General features: G+C 38.5%; 1 protein-coding gene across 1 annotated transcript in view; it reads right to left on the bottom strand.

Annotated features, from left to right (window-relative positions):
* Positions 1-19,953, bottom strand: part of CTNNA3 (catenin alpha 3) — a 505,586-nt gene that overhangs the window by 385,973 nt on the left and 99,660 nt on the right. The window contains exon 6 of the mRNA XM_009636975.1: positions 5,960-6,223. Within this exon, the coding sequence (XP_009635270.1) occupies positions 5,960-6,223 (264 nt within the window). The remainder of the gene's footprint in view (positions 1-5,959; positions 6,224-19,953) is intronic.

Below are 19,953 nucleotides of genomic sequence, written 5' to 3'. Positions count from 1 at the left end.
GAAAAGAAAATATGTACCTTATACTAAGCTCGTAATGTCTATGCACAATTATGACACTGTACGAGCTTACTACTCAGTAATATTCGATATTTTATCTAAGTATCTCAGACCAGAGTCTCAGCTTTTTTTGATATAGGGGTTCAACACCTCCAAGATTTAGCCTGTTAGAGATCAGGAGGACCTCGGGATTTAGCACAAAACCAGCAGTGCTAGCTCACAGCTGAGAATGTTAAATCAGATTACATGAGCAGTCTAGTTCTGCTTATTTTTAGTCTAATGCAATCCCACGCTGTGGCAGAAAGTCACTGCTGCTACCTTTAACAGGCTGAATATGGGCAAAGATCAAAATAGCTTTTGTTCAACAACTGTTTTTTCAAAGGATATAGATATGTGTCCTCTTGCTTTTCACTAACTAGGGAAAACAAAAGCAGACAACTGTTTTGGCACGATAAAATTAATTACATTTGTGTGTCAAGCAAATATTCTAAAGAGAAAATATCACCTCTCCTTTTCTTTCATGAAGTATGCATGAAATAAGTATATTCAAGCTTGAGCACCTAAAGAAATTCAAACTAGCGGTTTTTAATCTAACTGAGCATCTAAAACAGTGTAATTACAGTCCACATCACCAAGCCTGTATTCCACATAAATCCATTCACCTGTTACATCCATATATGGTTCCAAGCTTTCAGAAGAAATATTAAACAAGAAAACTATGCCATATACCCTTAAGTGGAATTTAGGTCAGGTAAATCAGAACTTATCTGTGCTTATCCAGTATGTGCCGGACTACTTTTAAGCTGGAGAATTTTAATTATTTTTTCAATTTAGATTTAATATCACAATTTCAGGTACTGTCTAGCTTAGGCAAGTCTAAGAGTAGTGATTAGAACATCACAAGATAAAAGCTTAACAGCTAGGAAAGGGGATTTCGGTCACCTTGAAATTTTCTTGTTGGTTATTACTAACATTCTTTCACACGTTATATATGATTTAGGGAAAGGAAGACTTTTTGTTACATGTTCAATCCTCCCATCTTTTCTGAAATACACAAGAATTGTTTTGAGACAGCTGGGAGATTCTCCAGCAAAACTAGAAAAACATCAGACTTCATAATCTGAATATTTCTAAAGGAAACCAGCTCAGGTTCTTTCTGCATTACTGTGTCATTCAGATGGAAGCTTGTATTTCCCAACTTTCAGGATCAGTGGTTTCTAAACATTCCACCTCCACTACTGTTCCATTGCCCTGAAGTCCCCCATCTCATTTATAAGCACTCTAGTTATTTAAGCACTCTCGGCCATACTTACTACCTATTAACATGCATAAAAATCAGTGGACAATGAACCTTCCTAAACAACCTCTGTAAAGACCTTCTGGGGCCTAAAGTTCTAGGATTATGTGATGCTTTGTACCAGAAATGGAGACTACATGAACTCTAGTCCTCAAATTTCCACAGACAATGACTAGAAAGAAAAGGTACTTGTGAATTGCTATTTGTTTCCACATTTTCTTTGTCAAAGTTTGGGATTTTCATACCACTGCAGAGTATCACCAAAAAATCAGGCCAGTGCTACTGCTAGTGCAATTTTCTGTTCTCTATTCTGAGAGACTATAAAACGTCTAAAACTAGCTTTATGGACTTGTTTCAGCAAGTGACAGGACAGACCATTAAAATGGTTTATGGGTCTATGTCAGGTGTTTATGTGCATCCAGCAGATGCAACCTTAGATTAAGTTAAAGTATTAACTATGTCTTTCCAAGCTCTCGGATTTTCTCAAACCAACGTTCACCTAACCAGATACACATAATATACTGAAAAGGAGTTTACATGCAAGTAGGAGGGAAAGAGCTTAAATATTTTGAAGATGAAAACCACACCTATTTGCATATCCATAAAAGCAACATACTAACCCTATTTGTACCTATTCATTATTTCCTAATTAAAAGATGTAAAAAAATATGTTGACCATGGAAACATTAATCTCACATGTAACTTTGGAACCGAAGCCAAACTGTGATGGAACCATAATTTTCCCAACAGTAAAGATAGAGCAAAGGAAACAGGCACTCCACTGCTTTCATTTTCTTTTACAGAAGTAGAGAAGTTGGAGTCAGTTAAGAACTACATCGTAGTTACAAAAAAAAAAATCTGACTTTTCCCTCTCCAAGAAACAGAGGGAAAAAAGCTGAAATTTTACAGGGCCTGGCAGACCCTGCCATGAAGGCTAAAATCCAAAGAAAAGAAAGAGGGCTTGGACAGAATGAAGATGGCTTGCTCTTCTACTCTGAAATATCTCCATATACCCTGACCTCTTGCTGGCAGCGGATGGAGCCAGACTGGCTCTCCCAGGCAACAGCACAGGAAGTCGTTTTGCTTTTGCAGGCAAGTTCTTAATTGCCAATGCCTAGAGCCAGGCTTGATAGGAGCAATAATCCAGCTCTTAATGTTGGCATCAGAAGCCTTCCTATTGCAATTAAAACATTAAGACTCCTGTGTCCTTTCCTGTAACAGCTATTTCCGCAGAAGGAAGGAAATGTACCTGAAGAAACTTTTCTTGAATGGTGAAGGCAGTAAGATACCACTTGTTCACAAGGATAACTTAGAAACACACTAAGAGTATCGGTATAGGGCATCCATTTTTTCCTCATTTATTCTGTTTGCTGAGCTTCTTTACAATAGTGATATTATGGCTGAATGCAAAAGAAAACTGCATCCAAGTTACCTGGAGGCAAGGTAAGTTACGGCATGTCTCAAAGCAATATGCATTGTGGGAAGTTAGGTAAATGCAGCACAGGAAATTGTAAATAAGTGGTAAGAAGTGCCACTGAGAACTCTGACATGCAGGGGAAATTAAGCCCTTTCAGCTGTCACCTCTCTAAGTAAGAACGCATAACTTTAAAAGCAGAATAAAAACAGTTCTCAGCAGTAGGAACTGTGTTTTCCTGCATAGCAAGTGTTTAATGACTGCATTATCTAGGTCTTCATTACTTTGACTAGATCCAGAGACAGAGCAAAACTAAAAATCCAGAGGTCAAGACATTCATTTCTGATGTGGAGGACGGGTTTATCTGTGTTAGAGATTTGAAACTCTCTCCCTCATTCACAGTGCAGTCCTTAATACCAAAGTGTTCTGTGGTACCTGACCTCTGCTGGACTTGTGCCACTTGGTCACCATTCACTGGAGCAGCAACTTCTCTGTTGCGCTCCTATATCCCAAGTAAGCACCCTAAACACTATGCTACACATACAACGTTCATCTAAATGTAAAAGACACCTGCCGAGTAGAATATTTAAGTGTTGCTACAGAAAGAAACAGTTTCATGGACTGTGGAAGACTAAGACACACCTGGAGGCTACAGCCAATTAGCCAGCAAGATGACTGCCTTCAAACCTCAGACAGAACAGGAGTAGCAATGTCTTCCTTTAGGAGACAGTCTGTAGAAAGTTCATGCAAAGATGGACAAGTAGCACTGGCAAAAAAGCTACTACAGTTCAGCTGAAAACAAACAAACAAAAAAATCTAGGCAATAATAACCAGGAAGACACCAGATATGCAACAAGCAGTTCTGCGGTTTTGCTTTAACATGGCTAAACAGCGGTTGGCTACCTGAGTTCCTGAACATAAGCAAGCATTTAAAACAGAATTATTAGATCACTATTTTCTCCCTTCTTGGTCTTCTGATCCGTGAAAAAGAGGGATCATGGGTATCCAGAAACCTGGCTATATTTCCTGACATTTTGGGCTGATTTACAGTATTTTGACATCTCATATGTAATTGCTCTGCTAGATAGCCATGGGCATTAAAGGACCACATATCAGAGGAATACACTGACAGAGAGTCAGGCATGCAAGACCTGTATAATTTTATGAGAAATCTTATTACATTCAGAAGATGCAAGACCAGTGGAAGGCATTAGATAACCTGCACCCCCACACTCTTTTAACACAGATCTTAATATGCAAATAAATTTGTAACATTACAATTTTGTGTTTATTTATGAATGACATAGTTATACGGAGCCTTTAAGAAGAATTCTTGTGAATCTACTGATTTAAGGGTTAGCTGGTGGTTTCCTCACCTATAAATCTGTAATACTTTTCATATTGCCAGCACTGGCAAAGGAAGAATGACACTGCAAAACATCTAGATATGCGATTGTTGGGTAAGCTCTGTGATACATTTCCACGCTATAAACATTTAATGAGATTTGTTCCCAACAGACTATTTACTACACCAATCTATTTCACAGCACTGTATTTGCAACAGGAAGACAGAGCAAAGGTTATTTCAGGTCCTTAGCCAATAGAACTTTCTGTAAAGAAAGAAAAGTGCAACCATCTAATTCATAAATTCATTTTAAGAAGTTAAATGCTCTATAAACTGTGCTTTATCTAACTCACACAGCTTCAATTCCCATTTGTGTTACCAAGGTTAAACTATATTTAAAACTCCACAAACAAATGGCTTTTTACAACAGTCAGACTTCTACGTTCTTATGTTTCCAAATAAAAACAAATTCAATCCAAAAGAGATTTTTTTCCATTTTGTGATTATCACAATTTTTAAATTTTAAAACAATAATACATTTAATTACATTTTCTTTTTAAAAAAATCATTAAAATTGTACTGCTCACATACAGTCAAGATGAATTCATCTAGAGTCAGAAGATGCAGCCCTTCTGCCAAATTTTGTTTAAAACCTTTGTAAGTAAAACGGGTAAATAACAGTGCTCATTTGAAGTATAACATTTGTCATTCAGAGTTTCATTATAACAAATCATGTATTACTCTTAAGTGTTTCTTTTTTCTTCCATTTATTAAGAAAACAGATTAGAAACTATAATTTTAAAATCCAGTGTGAGAGCAAGGAAGGATGACATGTAACATGCATTTGTAGCCTGTTCCTTTGGGGGGAAAAAACCTGTCAGATTCAACTTTGAGCATGACTGAGGGATCTGTTTTGATCAATAAACTGCTACTACAAGATTTCTGTCATACATGGATTTCAATGTATTTCTCTAACTTTTCATTGAAAATTTTAGACAAAATCTATTACCATTAGTCATAACATCAGTTTTCCTGAAAATGTATCAACAACATTGGAGTTCCGAAGCTGAGATCTGATAAGGCCGAGAATTTACAACCAAAAAGACCCATATTTGCAAATGCGTTTAGAAACGTTCATTCCTTTTGTTGATCTGGACCTACATCAGTTACACCAGATGAAGAGCATGGTCTGTAATCTCATCTACGGGAGGTCTTTCACCATTTTTGGCAGGACAATGGAAAATAACACTGGTAAGAGCCAGAGCAGCCATAAGAAAAAGGGAAAGCTCCATATAAAAGCTTAGGATCCAGTCAGGAGTAGAGAAAAAAATTACTTTCTCTAAGTATTTGGTTAAATAATAGAAGTAGAAACACAGAATTTGTGAAAACCTATTGGTTATGTCACTTTATTTAATGATAAGCAGAAAATGTAATTAGGTTTCTAAATGCTTCAATTATATAAATTACATAATGATCCCAATGACAAGTGCTGGAGTAAAGGACTTCAACTTGCATTGTACTAGTTCAACTGCAGTCAAGGTAGCAGTGATCACCATCATCTGATAATCACTGTTATCTGTAAACTAAACTCATGGATTCTGCCCACTTATTCCAGGATGTGTCTGTCTCCACCGTTAGTGACATACCCGGAACTGATTCTTGCCTGCTGTTCGAAGGAGTCAAATATTGAACATACATGAAGGCTTAATTCCAAACTCTTTGGAAGGAAATGATCCCTCCCAATGAAATAATTTAGAGTGATACTATTTAGACTAGGACTAAGCAGAGCATCAGTTTCTAGTGTCTTTAGATCTGTCACTTATAATCGCAATCGTTAATTATTTAAAAAAAACACCAAACCATTTTTCCCAAAATGTGGCTGTCTCAGGTTTACAGGTTTACGTACCTCAAGCTCATCAAGTGCACTTCCAAGAGTAGCTGTGTGAGATGTAGGTTGTGCCATTTTATTTCCAACTCCTTGGGAAGCATTAGAAATTACATTGAGAGCGTTCTGTATTTCATTGCAAATTGAATCCTTGCTGGCTGTAAGGGATGCAACATCTGAATGTTCCAAACAAGCTGAACATATTGAATGTAGGAGAGAGGAATTTTCCTTCAGGGATGCACGTGCTGCAGCAATTTCATCTCGCTGATTGCTAGATTTCAAATCCTGTCAGCAAAAGAACATGCTGTTTATTTCTAAAAGCACTTCAAAACTTCGAAACTGACAAGTAACGTATAAACACCTTTTTTTTCTCTCTCTACTCTGTTTAAGGAAACACCAAGTTAAATTCATCAAAGACTGTAAAAACGGGCTACGACAGCACTTACAATTGAATCATCTTTATCTCACGAGAAATGAACAAAGTCTGTGTAAAACAACCCCAAGTTTTATTGTGTCTTATAACCAGCACCATGAACTGTCCAGATTTTGCTGGTTTTTAAGCACAGTTTTCCTACCAAAAAAAAGGGCCTGGAAATTAGCTTCTTTCCTCCCAGACATGTCTTTGTTCATAAGCAATAGAGAAAGACAGAGGTGCCGAAAGGATTAAGCACGGAATTCTGTGACTGTTGCATCTAAACAAGTTTCCTGTGTTTGCTTCCCTGCCCCACCAGCATACGTCCAAGAGCACACTGCAGAAAGAAACAGCAGGTCAGGGATGAGAATCCTGTATTCCTGGGAAATGGGAAGCATGGAAGGTTTGGAAATAAAAAAGGTGCTTGTGAGAAGCCAAGTCTGTGAAGTGCTACTGCCCGTTTCTCCTCTCTCCCTGCTATGTACGAACTTAAAAAACTCAGGGATTTTACCACACTCATCTTGTTCCTCCCTTCTCCACCCATATCTTCTCGAAACCCCACTGCCTCCTGTGCCAGCCCAGACAACAAGGAACACACAGCTCGACAGAGCTGCCAAGTCAGATTCAACTGTTTCTAGGAATCAAGCTCAGGAGCTGTTATTTGGACAACTGAAAGTTATGGCCTGTGGTGCGATCACACAGTCAGTATCAGGACCGTAAGGAACCCCCTGTTGCATCCTATTTTACGCTAGACATTCTCCTCACTCTCCTTCTGCATCTTCTCCCTTTGAAAAAAGACCTAGTAGATATTTGCAAATGGCTTGGGTGAAGGAGACAGTTACATTCAGGGGAAAAATAAAAAAGGGAAAACAACACATCAGCACAATAAAAGCCTGTGGCACCAGCTTCGAACGATGAGAAGAGGCACAGTGAAGAATGAACAGCAAAATGTGTACAGAGCTGCTTGCAGGCTGCTCTAAAGCAAGCTGAAGTCTAATTATAATGCATTATTTACAAAAGCATCAGTGTCCACTTCTCACTGCATACAGTTTATAAGTTTATGGCTGAAGAAAAGAGCATTAAATATTAAATGAACCAGTCCTATGCTTCTAAAACCTCATTTACTGCAAGATGTGCATTGGACATAAGAGTGCATCTTCCTTCCTCAGGCTAACTTGGAGATGTCAGGGATACAGTAATAAACAACCAACCAACCGGAAAAAAACCACCACAAACTGGGGGGGAAGAGAGGTAGAGCCTTAAACAGAAGCAGCCAGTTGCTTCATCAGCTGATCATCTGAATTAGAAAACTGGGTTACTTTCTCGGGTGTATTAATCCTTAACAGATTTTTACATTTTCAATACACAAATGAATTACCACTGTGCAGGAAGTACTTCATTGCCCAGCGTGCTCAAATCCAAATACCACTGCACATCCAACCTTGGTAAAGCATCTGCAATTTATCCAGTGTGCTCTCAGCAAAAAGTGTTATTTATTTTTAAATACAGACTCTTGTTCTAACTAGTGAATCTACGTTTACTACAAATAAATGAAAAGACAACAGAATGCCCTCTTTTCTCCTGTGCTGCAAGGAAGCTATGGACCTAGCGATACAATGGTAAGTCAATGCAACACTGCAGTCTAGCTGGCTTCTATTCTTAACCATTTCTTACTTTGCTGCATCACATGCAAACAATCTAACTCAAAACTCCTTCCAAACGACTCTTTCCTCTAAAACAGTACTGTCTAACCAGGAATTAAAGGTTCATAACAAATCCAAACCTGGCAAGCCAGTAGCACAAAGCCAGTAACAGCAAGTCAGTAACATGGCATCTGGAAACAGTCCAAAAAATTAAATGTGTTAATGTTTTCAAAACACAGAATGTTTTGTTTCACACAGTATTGTGAGGAGTTTCAGACTCATGGTATTGGTAAATTCACCTATGGGCAGCCTCGCTTTTGTTCAATAACACTTTAAAGAAAAAATTAGTGCTTAGACCCATGAAATTCATCACTACTTTGTTGTTCAGTTGTGAGCCTTGGACAGCCCCAAAAGAAGTTGTAGGGCCATTGTGATTTTCCATCTTAATGAAGAATTAATTCCTCAAGACTTTTCATGTGAACAGGAAGAGAGAGTTGATAATCTCAGCCTGATCTTCTGCACAAACGGGCCAAGAAAAGGTACAATTCAGTGATTTCTCTATCAATTCTTTTAAGTTACCCTTTGATAGAACGTATCACTTGAGAACTACAAGCAGAGTGTTAACATTCTCCTATGAACTACCAAACCATCACAGTTCTAAAGCTGATGGTCACTGTGCTAAATTTGAATGACTTGCACACTTTTAGACAAGTCTCCAAACTAAGATCACAGACTTTTAAAGGTCTGAACATCCAGTCTATCAAATCCGTCTGCACTGAAAGTTGGACTCAAACAGGTACTCTGTATATACTGAGCCTTGCCCAGAGATACTACATTAACTTTGGCACAGAAGGCAACAAGACAACATATTACTCAAACATGCAAAAGAATCATACAGGGTATGTACATATAGGATTAAAATATCTGTAAAACATGGCACCAGAACAAAAGGAACAGGAGAACACATACTACGACTATATTTTCTGTTACTCAGACATTGTTGTAAGTATGGATGGATCATCTTCCACCTGCACAGAGGCAGAAGACAAGCAGAACTATAGAGAAGAAATTTTCCAAACTAGTTCTTACTACTCTCTTCATACCATAATATCTGAGCATCTGTAGTCCATCCAGCTACATTACTGAGCTTTAGCCTATTTTTCTTCACAGCTTACCACTTTCCTCTTATTCAAACTTATTTTTAGACTAGTGGACTATTTCCACTGGTCTGGGATGTGTTCTTCCACACTAAGTCAGCAACTGAGCTCTACATATGTCATATGAGACCTGTTTAGGTCAAATATAATCCTGTCTCCAACCTAAGAGGCCCAGTATAGTATACTTCTGTAGGCTGCTGTCCCAGTGCCCCGGGACACACTGTTATGTCTTCCTCATACCTGGTTGTCCCTAATAAGAATGGAAGATGAATAGTCACAGATCCCAGCTGTGGACTGTTCCAGCCAAACATGATCAATGGACAAGACGACTTTGAATGAAAAAGTTGAAAACTACCTTCACAGTTAAGCTTTGGTTGCACTACTTCAATACGAAGGGAAAAAAAAAAAAAAAAAAAGAAAAAAACCCTGTTCTTTATATTAACTTAATACATTTAAAGTCTGACAGCACAATACACCAGGAAGCCAGCTCTTGTTCACGGAGTATTCGTATCAACACAACTCATGGGATCCAGGCACCACTGTGGGTATAAATCACACTGCCATATTTTGCACTGGCTGCAGTCATCGTGAGGTTCACAAAGGCAGCTTCAAACGAAGTGTGCTGCGGTTCCCTAGCTCACTCAGTTCAATGACATCTGTCCCTGCAAAGAATTCTATATCCAAGAAAAACACAGACATACAAACCCCCATAATTTCATACTCCAATGGGGCTGGGGGACAAAAGCATGACTTTTTATCACAGCTTAAACTTGGGCTTTAAGTGTTCAGCTTTCAGTCAAAAGTGACTGCCAAACCGCGTGTATTTGGTGAATCAAAGACAATAACAAAGCTCAAACTTATCCGAGCGCACTCGCACTGTTTAGATCTGGGTAAGGCTCTGGTTTACATACTTTGGAAGGAAAATACCTCACAGACTAGAAAGTGAAAAAGATCAGGGGTTGATACCGACTGCCACATTACTCTTCAGTTTATCAGTTCTGCCAAGATAATGCTACTTTCAGGCAGGTTTTAAAGGCTTATACCTGTCAGGGCCCTGAGAGCACCACTAGGCCTCAAAGGCCCTGCCCAGCCTCAGCTGGGGGCTCCATCCTCCCCCCACCCATGGGCCATGGACCCCTGTTCAGCTCGCTCCAGGACCTTCAGTCCCTGCCAGAGCTGTGCCGTAGGAGTGCCGGTCTCGCTCAGCACAACTGCCCCCCGACCAGGCCATACCCCCCGATCCAAACCTCAGCCCACAGGCTGACCTCCCGAGCTCAGTCCTGCCATGGTGCTTCTGAGCAATCACTGGGCTGTCTCTCACCTGGTTACCCTCACCAGGCCTGACCCTCATCCTGACCCATGGACTGACTTCCCAGCTTGTCCCCTGACCTGCCTCACCACCACAAGCCTTCCTGATGACCTGGACTCTTGGCTGGACACGGTTACCGTCACCTGGCGTGCCCAGCTCAGTGTGATGCAGGGCAGTGCTTCAGGGCCCTGGCTGGCGAGGCTCCCGCCTCAGAGGGCGGCCAGCCCTCCCTGCACCCCTGCAACACCTTCTTCTAAACAGATAAGCATTTACCATCAGCAGGGATCACCTGTTATAAACTATCGTAAAGCTGACCCTGCCTACTCTGCAAAGTGCTAAGTTTACAGAAGTTGAACAGCACGGCCTAATGGCCCCTTTCCTCCACGTCAGGCTTTTAACTATACACCTGAACCAACTACCTAATGCAGGGACTGTAACTGTACAAAACACATTGGGAAAAATGCCTGACTTCAGAGAATGGCTTTTTTAGTGCAAACAAAACATGACCAGATCACAGAGCTATACTATACTGACCATGAAAGGCCACCTTGCATGCATTCAGTAAGTTAAACACCACTGAGGAGGTATGCCAGTAAATTCAGAACAGCACTGAAGCAAAGGAATTTGTTTAAACACACCTTTGTGCTTTTCTCATCGACTGAATCAAAATCCTGCCATCACCTTTACCGGTCACTGTTAGATTTAAGTACTCTAGAAAGCAAATGCTTAAATCTTCCAGTGCCATAGAGATGGAAACTCACTGGAAACTCTTCTTTAAAATATCTCATCTGCTCCTTCATAGAGAAAGCATGTATTCCACAAGCTGGTTTGTTTGTATTTTGCTTTTTTTCTTTTTTAAATACACAGGTTTCCAGAGACTCCAGTCCAAACAGGTAGATGCAATAAATTAACAGTTACACTCCAGAAACAAAAAAAACCTTTCCTTTCTCATTTCTCTTCTCCAATAGACAGACAATACTGAAACACTGCCCATCCCCAAAACAACAGTGTTTGCAGGCACCGCAGACGTCAGCCATTTTAAAAGATGTATCTTATAGATTGACTAGGCAGTTTGTTTGCATCAGCCTTAGGCGTGAATGCACAAAATGCGAAATGCTACAGTGCAAAGCCATGTCAATGTTATCATAGGACTAAACCTTAAGTAATACCCTCTACCTCTAAGAAGATTCTGCGCTGTCTTTATAAAACCTGAGTTTCAGTCAACTTACAGCAAGCAGGAAACATTTACAGGACTGAGGTTCCCACTAGAAACGAAGCCTTGTAACCTTCTCTCTGTATCTATACCTATTTACTATTAATTATACTCAAACTGCTATATAATACCACAAAAAAGCAATGTTATCTTATACAAAGTATCAAAACCTGTCCATGACTGGTTAATATCCCAGCTTTTTTAATTTACTAATGTTTTTTTCAGGAATTTGCTGCTCAGCTAGGGAAGATACAGTTTCTTTTGATAACTTTTTTGCATCAGATTGCAACTACTGCACAATATTCTGTGGCTCATATGCTTCAGCAACTTCTAGCCCAGTTACAGATGATAGAGCAACACCTTGCTGTCACTTCTCTATCTGTTATTTCAGGATTTGATCCCCACACTTCTAATACCCTGCTCTGTTAACTATCAGTCTCCTAGATGAAGTAGCTGATTTTGAAAGATAGCAAAGCAATTCTTCCCTGTAAGAACTAATGTAAGAATTTTTCTTTAAGTCCAGCAATCCTTTTTCTGCAAACATATACCACTTAATATATTAGCTCACAAAAGTTTTCTCCTAGTCCAGTTATGGTCACATTTGTCACCACTGAGCTTGCTTGGAACTAGAGCAGGAAACATTCATCAGGGAGAGGGCTCTGAAGTCAGGAGCCTCCAGAAGGTCTTACCACATCTTGAAGAGAAGGAGATAGCAAATGAAGATGTGAAGGAGAGGCAGTGAGGAAAAAGAGAGGGAGGAAATACAGCAGAAATATAGATTAAAGAGAGGAAAACAGGAAATGGGGGAGATACAACACCAAAGAGTGAGAGTGAAAAAGCGTAAGGAAGATTAAGATGAAGAAATAATGGATGGGAAGGAGCCAGGGATATACCAACCTCACTTGATTCCAAGCCAGTGTAGAAGCATACAAAAGTAGGGCAGCAGCAGCCTACAGTTTTCTTATGTAATTTAATGAGTAAAGCAGTAATCTTTTCTTTGTAAAGAAAAAAACATGAGTAAAGAAGCAAATTTTTTCTTCGTTAACATGTCTACCTAAGGAGTATCTTCTCTTTATGCTGCTGTCAAATACAGTTTAGAATTGTCAAAAGTCCAGTGTTTTTATGGCATAATTTTCTTTTCCTATCTAAACTTGCTCTGTTCTCGGTGCTTGGTTCTTAATGCGATTGCAGATCTCCCTCCAGAAAGCTGAAGAGCTGGTAGGTCTAACCATTTGTTTCAGAAGCATGTTGTATCAGTTAGTGTTAGTCCAGCCTATGTTGTTTAAAATTCCATCTTACATTTTCAACTAAATAATCTGCTGGTTAACGTCCACCCTTGAGAGAGAAGAGCTCAGAGATTGACACATCTTTCTGGCAGTTAAAACGATTTATAATTTAATGTAAAGCTTTAATATTAAAGTAGCCTAGCACAGTTTTCAACAGACAAGGAATTTGTACATAGATGTCAAACTATGTAAAGTAATACAAGGCAAACAATGCAGAACATGGAGCTTGCAGAAGTAGGAAGTTCAGAAGATCATAGAATCATAGAATCGCTTTGGTTGGAAAAGACCTTTAAGATCATCAAAGTCCAACCATTAACCTAACCCTGACATCGCACCACTAAACCATGTCCCTAAGCACCTCATCTATCCTTCTTTTAAATACCTCCAGGGGTGGGGACTCGACCACCTCCCTGGGCAGCCCATTCCAGAGCCTGACAACCCTTTCTGTGCCAAAGCAGGACCTAACTTCTTTCACAGGAGTAAAGACGCCTGAAAACTGGCATTTGTGAGAAATGACGCATTAAAACTATTCTGTAAACATTCATGCAAAAAAAAAGAAATAAAAATAAAACATATTAAGCAAGACTCAATACAAGATCTTTCATACCACAGTTATTTCAAAGGTATGGAAAATATAAAGTACCAACATTCATATATAGAACAACGCACAGAATACAGCCATTATAGCTTTCAGGAAATAGTTTGGCCTGGAATTTTTTCAATGAGAGATGACTCATTGAAAAATGTGGCAGAATAACATTTATCCACAATTACTTATTTCTGCAATTTGATTAAATTCTCATAATACTGTAAGTGATTATTTTTTACTTACTTTTTTTTTTGAGATTATAAAATTAGAAGGGATTTTGGGATATTCATTAGACTGAAAACTTGTTTCATCCTCTGCCTTAGTGGTATTAGGCTACTTAGAAACAAGTAAAACTATTAGTAGTGGAAGATCATGTCCACTAGCATTTTCACTGATACACAGTTTAACAGATATCAAACAGATAGATCTTTCCCATTTAGACTGTTCTGTTTTAGCCTTCTTTGATACATATAATCATGTCTATGAGTATTCCATCTGCCACAAGAGTTCAGGATCTCTTTCTCCAACAAATCAGCTCAAGTTCCCCTAGGTACAAGTTTCTTCTGGTCTTGAACCCAGCACAGTTCCATTTTCCCAGATTTAGCATCTCAACATGAAAGATGTGAAATCATTAACAATATACAGGTACACAACTCCTATCAGACTGCCTGTTCCAACTGCTATTTTCTCACAGATTACATACGCAACACATGTTCATGGCCCTTACCCCTATTCTTCTGTCAAACTCCAGTTACAGTTTAACTCTTTTTAAAACATTCATTACAAATACTTCCCAAATATTTAAAATAAGCTAGTTTCCTTTTTTCTAATAAAAAAAAAAAAAACTAAAACAAGCTGAATCAAGTATATCAATGACATAGCCTCACACACTCTCTTACGGTGCACACAATTCAAACACTGAAGGGAATATTAAGTTTCTGTAACATGAAGACACGTACAATTGACATGTATAAAGAGTGGCACTCAAGCAAATGGAGCTGACGTGCTAATCCATCAAAACAAGCTTATTAGCATTACCAATTTCAGAAAAGTTAACAGCAGGTTTTGGTTTTGCTGTTCAGCTTAAACTGCAAAATGAGTTGGTTTCAAGTATTTATCATGGACAATACTGTTTCCTTTTTCTATTTGTAGATCAGTTTAAGTTTTTTAATGTTGTTTTCTGCATACCTTGCAAATGCTTACAGGACGGCAACTCAGAGCAAGAAAGAAAAAGCCATAAGCCCTTGAGCTCTGTACTGAATGTTAATGCATTTGTATATGATAGATTTAATACAGAACTGAGAATAAATGACTTCCAGCAGCTGCACTCTGGACCTATAAATCGCTGTGAGTACTACAAAATCCATACAGAGGAAGAACAGCTGTATAATTTACAGCATCAGTATCTGTCAAGAAATGCTGCAAATACAGAACTTGATTTCTTCGGTTTAACATTCCTATAAAAATTAGAAATTACCCTTGCAAGATTCTATTTAGATTAGAACTTTTATTCATATTCCCCGATGGCACTTCAATGCAGAATGCCATTTAATTCTCAACCAGTGTTAAATGAAATTCAAAAAGCATAAACACCAAAAGTGTTTTATAAAATAAATGTAAGAAATGTGTAAAAAGCTAATGAGTAGCATGTTATGTTTTGCATGGAATATGCTTTGAGAAAATGAGAAAAATATCATACTCCAATCAGATGATTTATACTATAAAACAGATGTATGCTATACAAATCCACAAGAAGCAAATGTCAAGAGGCAAAGGTTTAAACAGTTGGATTTTTCTCAAGATGCATCCTTACCAACAGTACTGACAGCCACCATATCACACGCTCCTATTCTTCTTTGTGCGAGAGAATTTTGCAGCACCTTCACAGCAGAGTGTGACCAGCCCAAGAGTATGACCCAATGTACTACAAAAATACGTAGTATAACACAGCAGCTATAACAGTGGTATACATTGTAACCGGTATCTAAAAACTGCAGAATTTAATTTCAATTTTGGGTCCCAAAGTCACATGACCACTCAACAGTTACACACAATTGCTTATTGGTGAACACCATGCAATGGATTGTTAAGGGATGAACAAGATCTGAATTTTTACTAATGAGGAAATACGACATTATCAGCCTGTGGTTTTGATTCAGAAAATTAGAAAAACTTCTGATTTTTTTTTTCCATAAAACAGGCATTTTAATGGTTGTATTTATAAAAAAAAAAAAAAAATCTGTAATAACATCTTTATTAACACAAGTAATTCCAAAATCCATGGAGCCAAAATGATTTTGTTTTGCTGAAGGCATTACAAACGGTTCGTTCAAAAATGAGATCAGTATGGAACTGCATTATTGCCTAGTATGTCTATTACCTTGAAAGACTACTGTCTGTTAACAGTAGTTTACATTTCCATTTTAATTTATATGTCAGCTTCCAACTTTTACAGTTGAAATGACCCAACTCTTATAGTTGAAATGGCTCAGTAGGAGACAATGTCTTTCCGGTCTCATAGCAAGCGACAGCTGACCCTGTAGTCCATTTCTTATATGGTGATAAGGTTGGTAAATGTAGTTTTCTTGATCTCTAAACATATCAGAAATAAGGTGTTCAAGTCCCATGAAAAAAATCTGGCTGAGGTAAACTGATCTGAAATAAGACATTTCATTATGATTTTTGTTGCAGAAAATCAGAAAACTTCCAGTACGTAATTTTAATTTTTCTAAACTGAATGCTCTGTAAGAAGTTCAGTCATATGAAAGCCCTTCAACTGGTCAGCATTCAGTTTTCTCCCTGTATCAGACACATAGTACTACAAAACAAAACAGCAAGCCTGTTTGCAAGTATTATCTCATACGGCGCTAGCTGTTACAATTCAGTGGGTTCAACACAATTCTTAACCTTAATACATGGGGTTTGATGGGCAACGTGCTCTAAGACAGCTGTGTTCACCAGAAACATCATCCAAAATATAATGGTCCTCATTAATACAAGCAGTGAAAGCAGTCACAGTTTAAAGTTCATTAGGTAAAATTTGATGAGGACACTGTGAAACACTGAATTTTTTACCTTCACCAAATCATCCCTTAATATATTAGTTACAGAGTTACACTGTTTCTGCTAAAGAATAAAATACGAATCCACAGCTGATCACAGCCATCACCAGAAACAAACAGATCTGCTTCACCTTGGTATCATCATTTCCCTATCTCAGGAGAGATCAAAATAGCCTATAAAGGTCTGTCCCTGGAGGAAAGGAAATGGTGAAGAACTTCCAGCTTCACACAACAGTTGCGGCAGTTTTGCCAAATGTCCTCCACTCGTTCATATGCCAACTTCCCTGGTTTTTTGACTCATCTAAGAGAGAAAAAACTATAGGTACCTTTCCTTATATTAGTAATTGTCTTATTAATTCAATCTTTTCATTAAAAGTGGAAAATTTCTGTAAATGGCTAAAAATTTTTATCAGAATTAGTTGGGTTTGGTTTTCCTTTTTGTTTTGGTTTTTTTTTTTTTCCTCTCCTTTTTTTTTAATTATAGTATCAACAGTGTGGAAAAATACCGATGAACTATAACATCCAGAGATTCATCTAATTAAACTGCTTGAGAAATCCGTGAGTTCAAAGGTTTTGTTTAAATGCAGTTATTCTCTGTAGTATCAAATTCTTGCTTTGGAGCAACTTATTATTTTTCTTATAAACCCCTCAGTGTAATAAGCCTTAATAGAATACACTAATTTCTATGACTAGTGGTTTTGCACAGATGATAATGAGGTCAGGTTTTCCATGGAGGAAAGGTCACTGTCAAAGACAATGTCCTCATCAGTAGCATTTCTAGTTAGAAACTACAATACTCAGGCAATTTAGGGAGTCTAGGACAGACTTCTTGCTGAGAAATATTTACATTGCTCAGACTTAAGTGTTTCTAAATAAGCCATTCTTTCCTCTGTTGAATCAAAAGACACCTCATTAGTATTAGTTAAGCCCCAGAACCTTATAAATTGTAAAATAAATGATACAATCTTCAGTAAATACTTCAAGTGCTTGTGGTAAAAATCTAGAAAAAAACAAATTCCTTTACTTAAGAAAGAAAATGGACGAGGTTATAAATAACATCAATCTTTCTCCCCTTCCCTTGATCATAATAAAGGAGCAAAATGAAAAGTTATGACATGATTCTGTGCAGATAGTTTAGAAAATTTTTGAAAGATAGGTATATTTTATCCTTCCTCAAAAATAAATCACAAGGTTTCAGGTTTGCCAAGTTTTCACAAGTTCAGTGAAAGGCAGCCAGGACCGTGAGCTGTGCTGGAGCACATAGCATGAGGCTGCAGGAACAAGGATTAGTCAGGCTTGAAAAGAGAAGGTTGCACAAAGTGAGGGATCCCATTTATAGTCTGTCATTACGAAAAGGGCTGTTGTAGAGAAGATGGAGCCAGACTCTTCTCAGAGATCCACAGCTAGAGGATGAGAAGAAAGCAAATTGCCATCAAGACTTACAGGGAGGAAAAAAATTCACCACAAGTGGGTGATGCACTGCAACATGGACCTAGAGAGGCTATGAAATTTTCACCTTTAAAGATACTCCAAAGTCAACCAGACAGGACCTGAGAAGCCTGATCTAACTTAGAATTTAGTCCTGCTTTGAGCAAAACATTGGACTAGATCTCTGGAGGTCCCTTTTCAGGTAAAAGACAATACTATCTTTCATTATTCAAGGGCTGAAAGTGAATATTCTGTAGCTTTATGGAAAGTCAGGAATCTTCCTTTTCAGGGAATTATATAATAACCAAGTCCTGCCTGAATACTCCCTATTAGAGTAAAGGATAAGCTATTTATTGTTATGGAAGTTTCAAAACCACATACATGTAAACCACTAATCTCAAAGTACTCCAAGGCCCTGGTTCTGCATCTTTGATGCAGAAAGCTCCTACTATTCAGGATATGCAAAACTTGCCATGGTAAAAGGCTAACTACCCCACAAATCTGACAGACTGGGCGGAGGAAGTATTTTAAAAGATTTCTCTCTCCCCCCATGTAGAACTTGAAATTCCAGCGAAGTTTGGACAACCTTAATGAAGAAAAAATAAACCACAAATTGCAGGTGAGATACAAAGTGTGAAAAAAAAAATTGGCTTACTTTGCATTGGCTTGTGTGACATTTTCCGTTATCAAAAAACCTTGACAAAATTTTGATGAATGAATAGGTTGGGCCAAAAGCGATCACATCAGATATCTGGAGGGCATCGTTTGTTTTTTCTGACTTGATGCTTTGTTTAGAGAAAAGATGGCTTCAGGTACTTTCAACTTAAAGGCTAAGGAAAGCATTCTCCCCACATTAATATGGTCTGAGCAGTATTTTCTTGAGAAAATATAGTATTTCCATTTTTTGAAGAACTGACCTAAAATTTGCTTCCCTAATATCATGTAAAGTTGCAGTTGCAACAAGAAAGATCAAGTACAAAACACTCTACAGCATAATGGTTAGGGCACTTTTCAGAGAGAAGAAAACTCAGAATCCATCGTCCTGGGAGACTGCTCTGACAAAGAAGCCATGTCGTGTAAGTGCACCAGGATAGACAAGGTAAAGGGGCAAAAAGACAGTATCTCTATCTCCTCCGTATTTGTTTTGTCACATTGAAAATACTATTTAACTTTAAGCCTATGTCAGAAACTCAATATGAAAAAGCAATTTTATCTAAATTGGTTTAAAAAAACCACTCTTTAAGCGAGTAAGTTACCCCTCTGTACTAATCATAAGACATCGTGTGTTGAAGTAATCACACACTATTCTTCCAGTTAGTCACTCAGTGCACAGTTTGGCTACTTCTCACAAAATAAAAGCAAAACTCTATGGAATTCAAGCAATTATCTGTAATTGCCATGTTAGCCTTTGGAGGCCTGATCGTTTGCTGTCTGTAGGCTCTTTTATTTTTCCTAACTGTATCCCACCCAAAGTGTATTCATCATCAGAAGGCATATTTCTTATATATTACCTGATGCTTGCCACATAGTTTTCTCAGCGAAACGCTGGCCAGTGTTTTGGTCCATTTTGGTCAACGGCTCGATGTCCGGATGGAGACCGGTGACGGGTGGTGTCCGTCAGGGGTCCGTACTGGGACCGATGCTGTTTAATGTTTTCATCAATGACTTAGCGAGATCGAGTGCACCCTCAGCAAGTTTGCGGATGACACCAAGCTGAGTGGTGCGGTTGACACACCAGAAGGACGGGATGTCATCCAGAGAGACCTGGGCAGGCTGGAGAGGTGGGCCTGTGGGAACCTCACGAGGTTCAACAAGGCCAAGTGCAAGGTCATGCACCTGGGTCGGGGGAACCCCCAGTATCAATACAGGCTGGGGGAAGAAAGGATCGAGAGCAGCCCTGCCGAGAGGGACTTGGG

Source organism: Egretta garzetta, unplaced genomic scaffold (assembly GCF_000687185.1).
Source record: "Egretta garzetta isolate BGI_Z169 unplaced genomic scaffold, ASM68718v1 scaffold204, whole genome shotgun sequence".
In the NCBI taxonomy this organism is placed as follows: Eukaryota; Metazoa; Chordata; class Aves; order Pelecaniformes; family Ardeidae; genus Egretta; species Egretta garzetta.
This window is presented reverse-complemented; position numbering and strand designations above follow the sequence as displayed.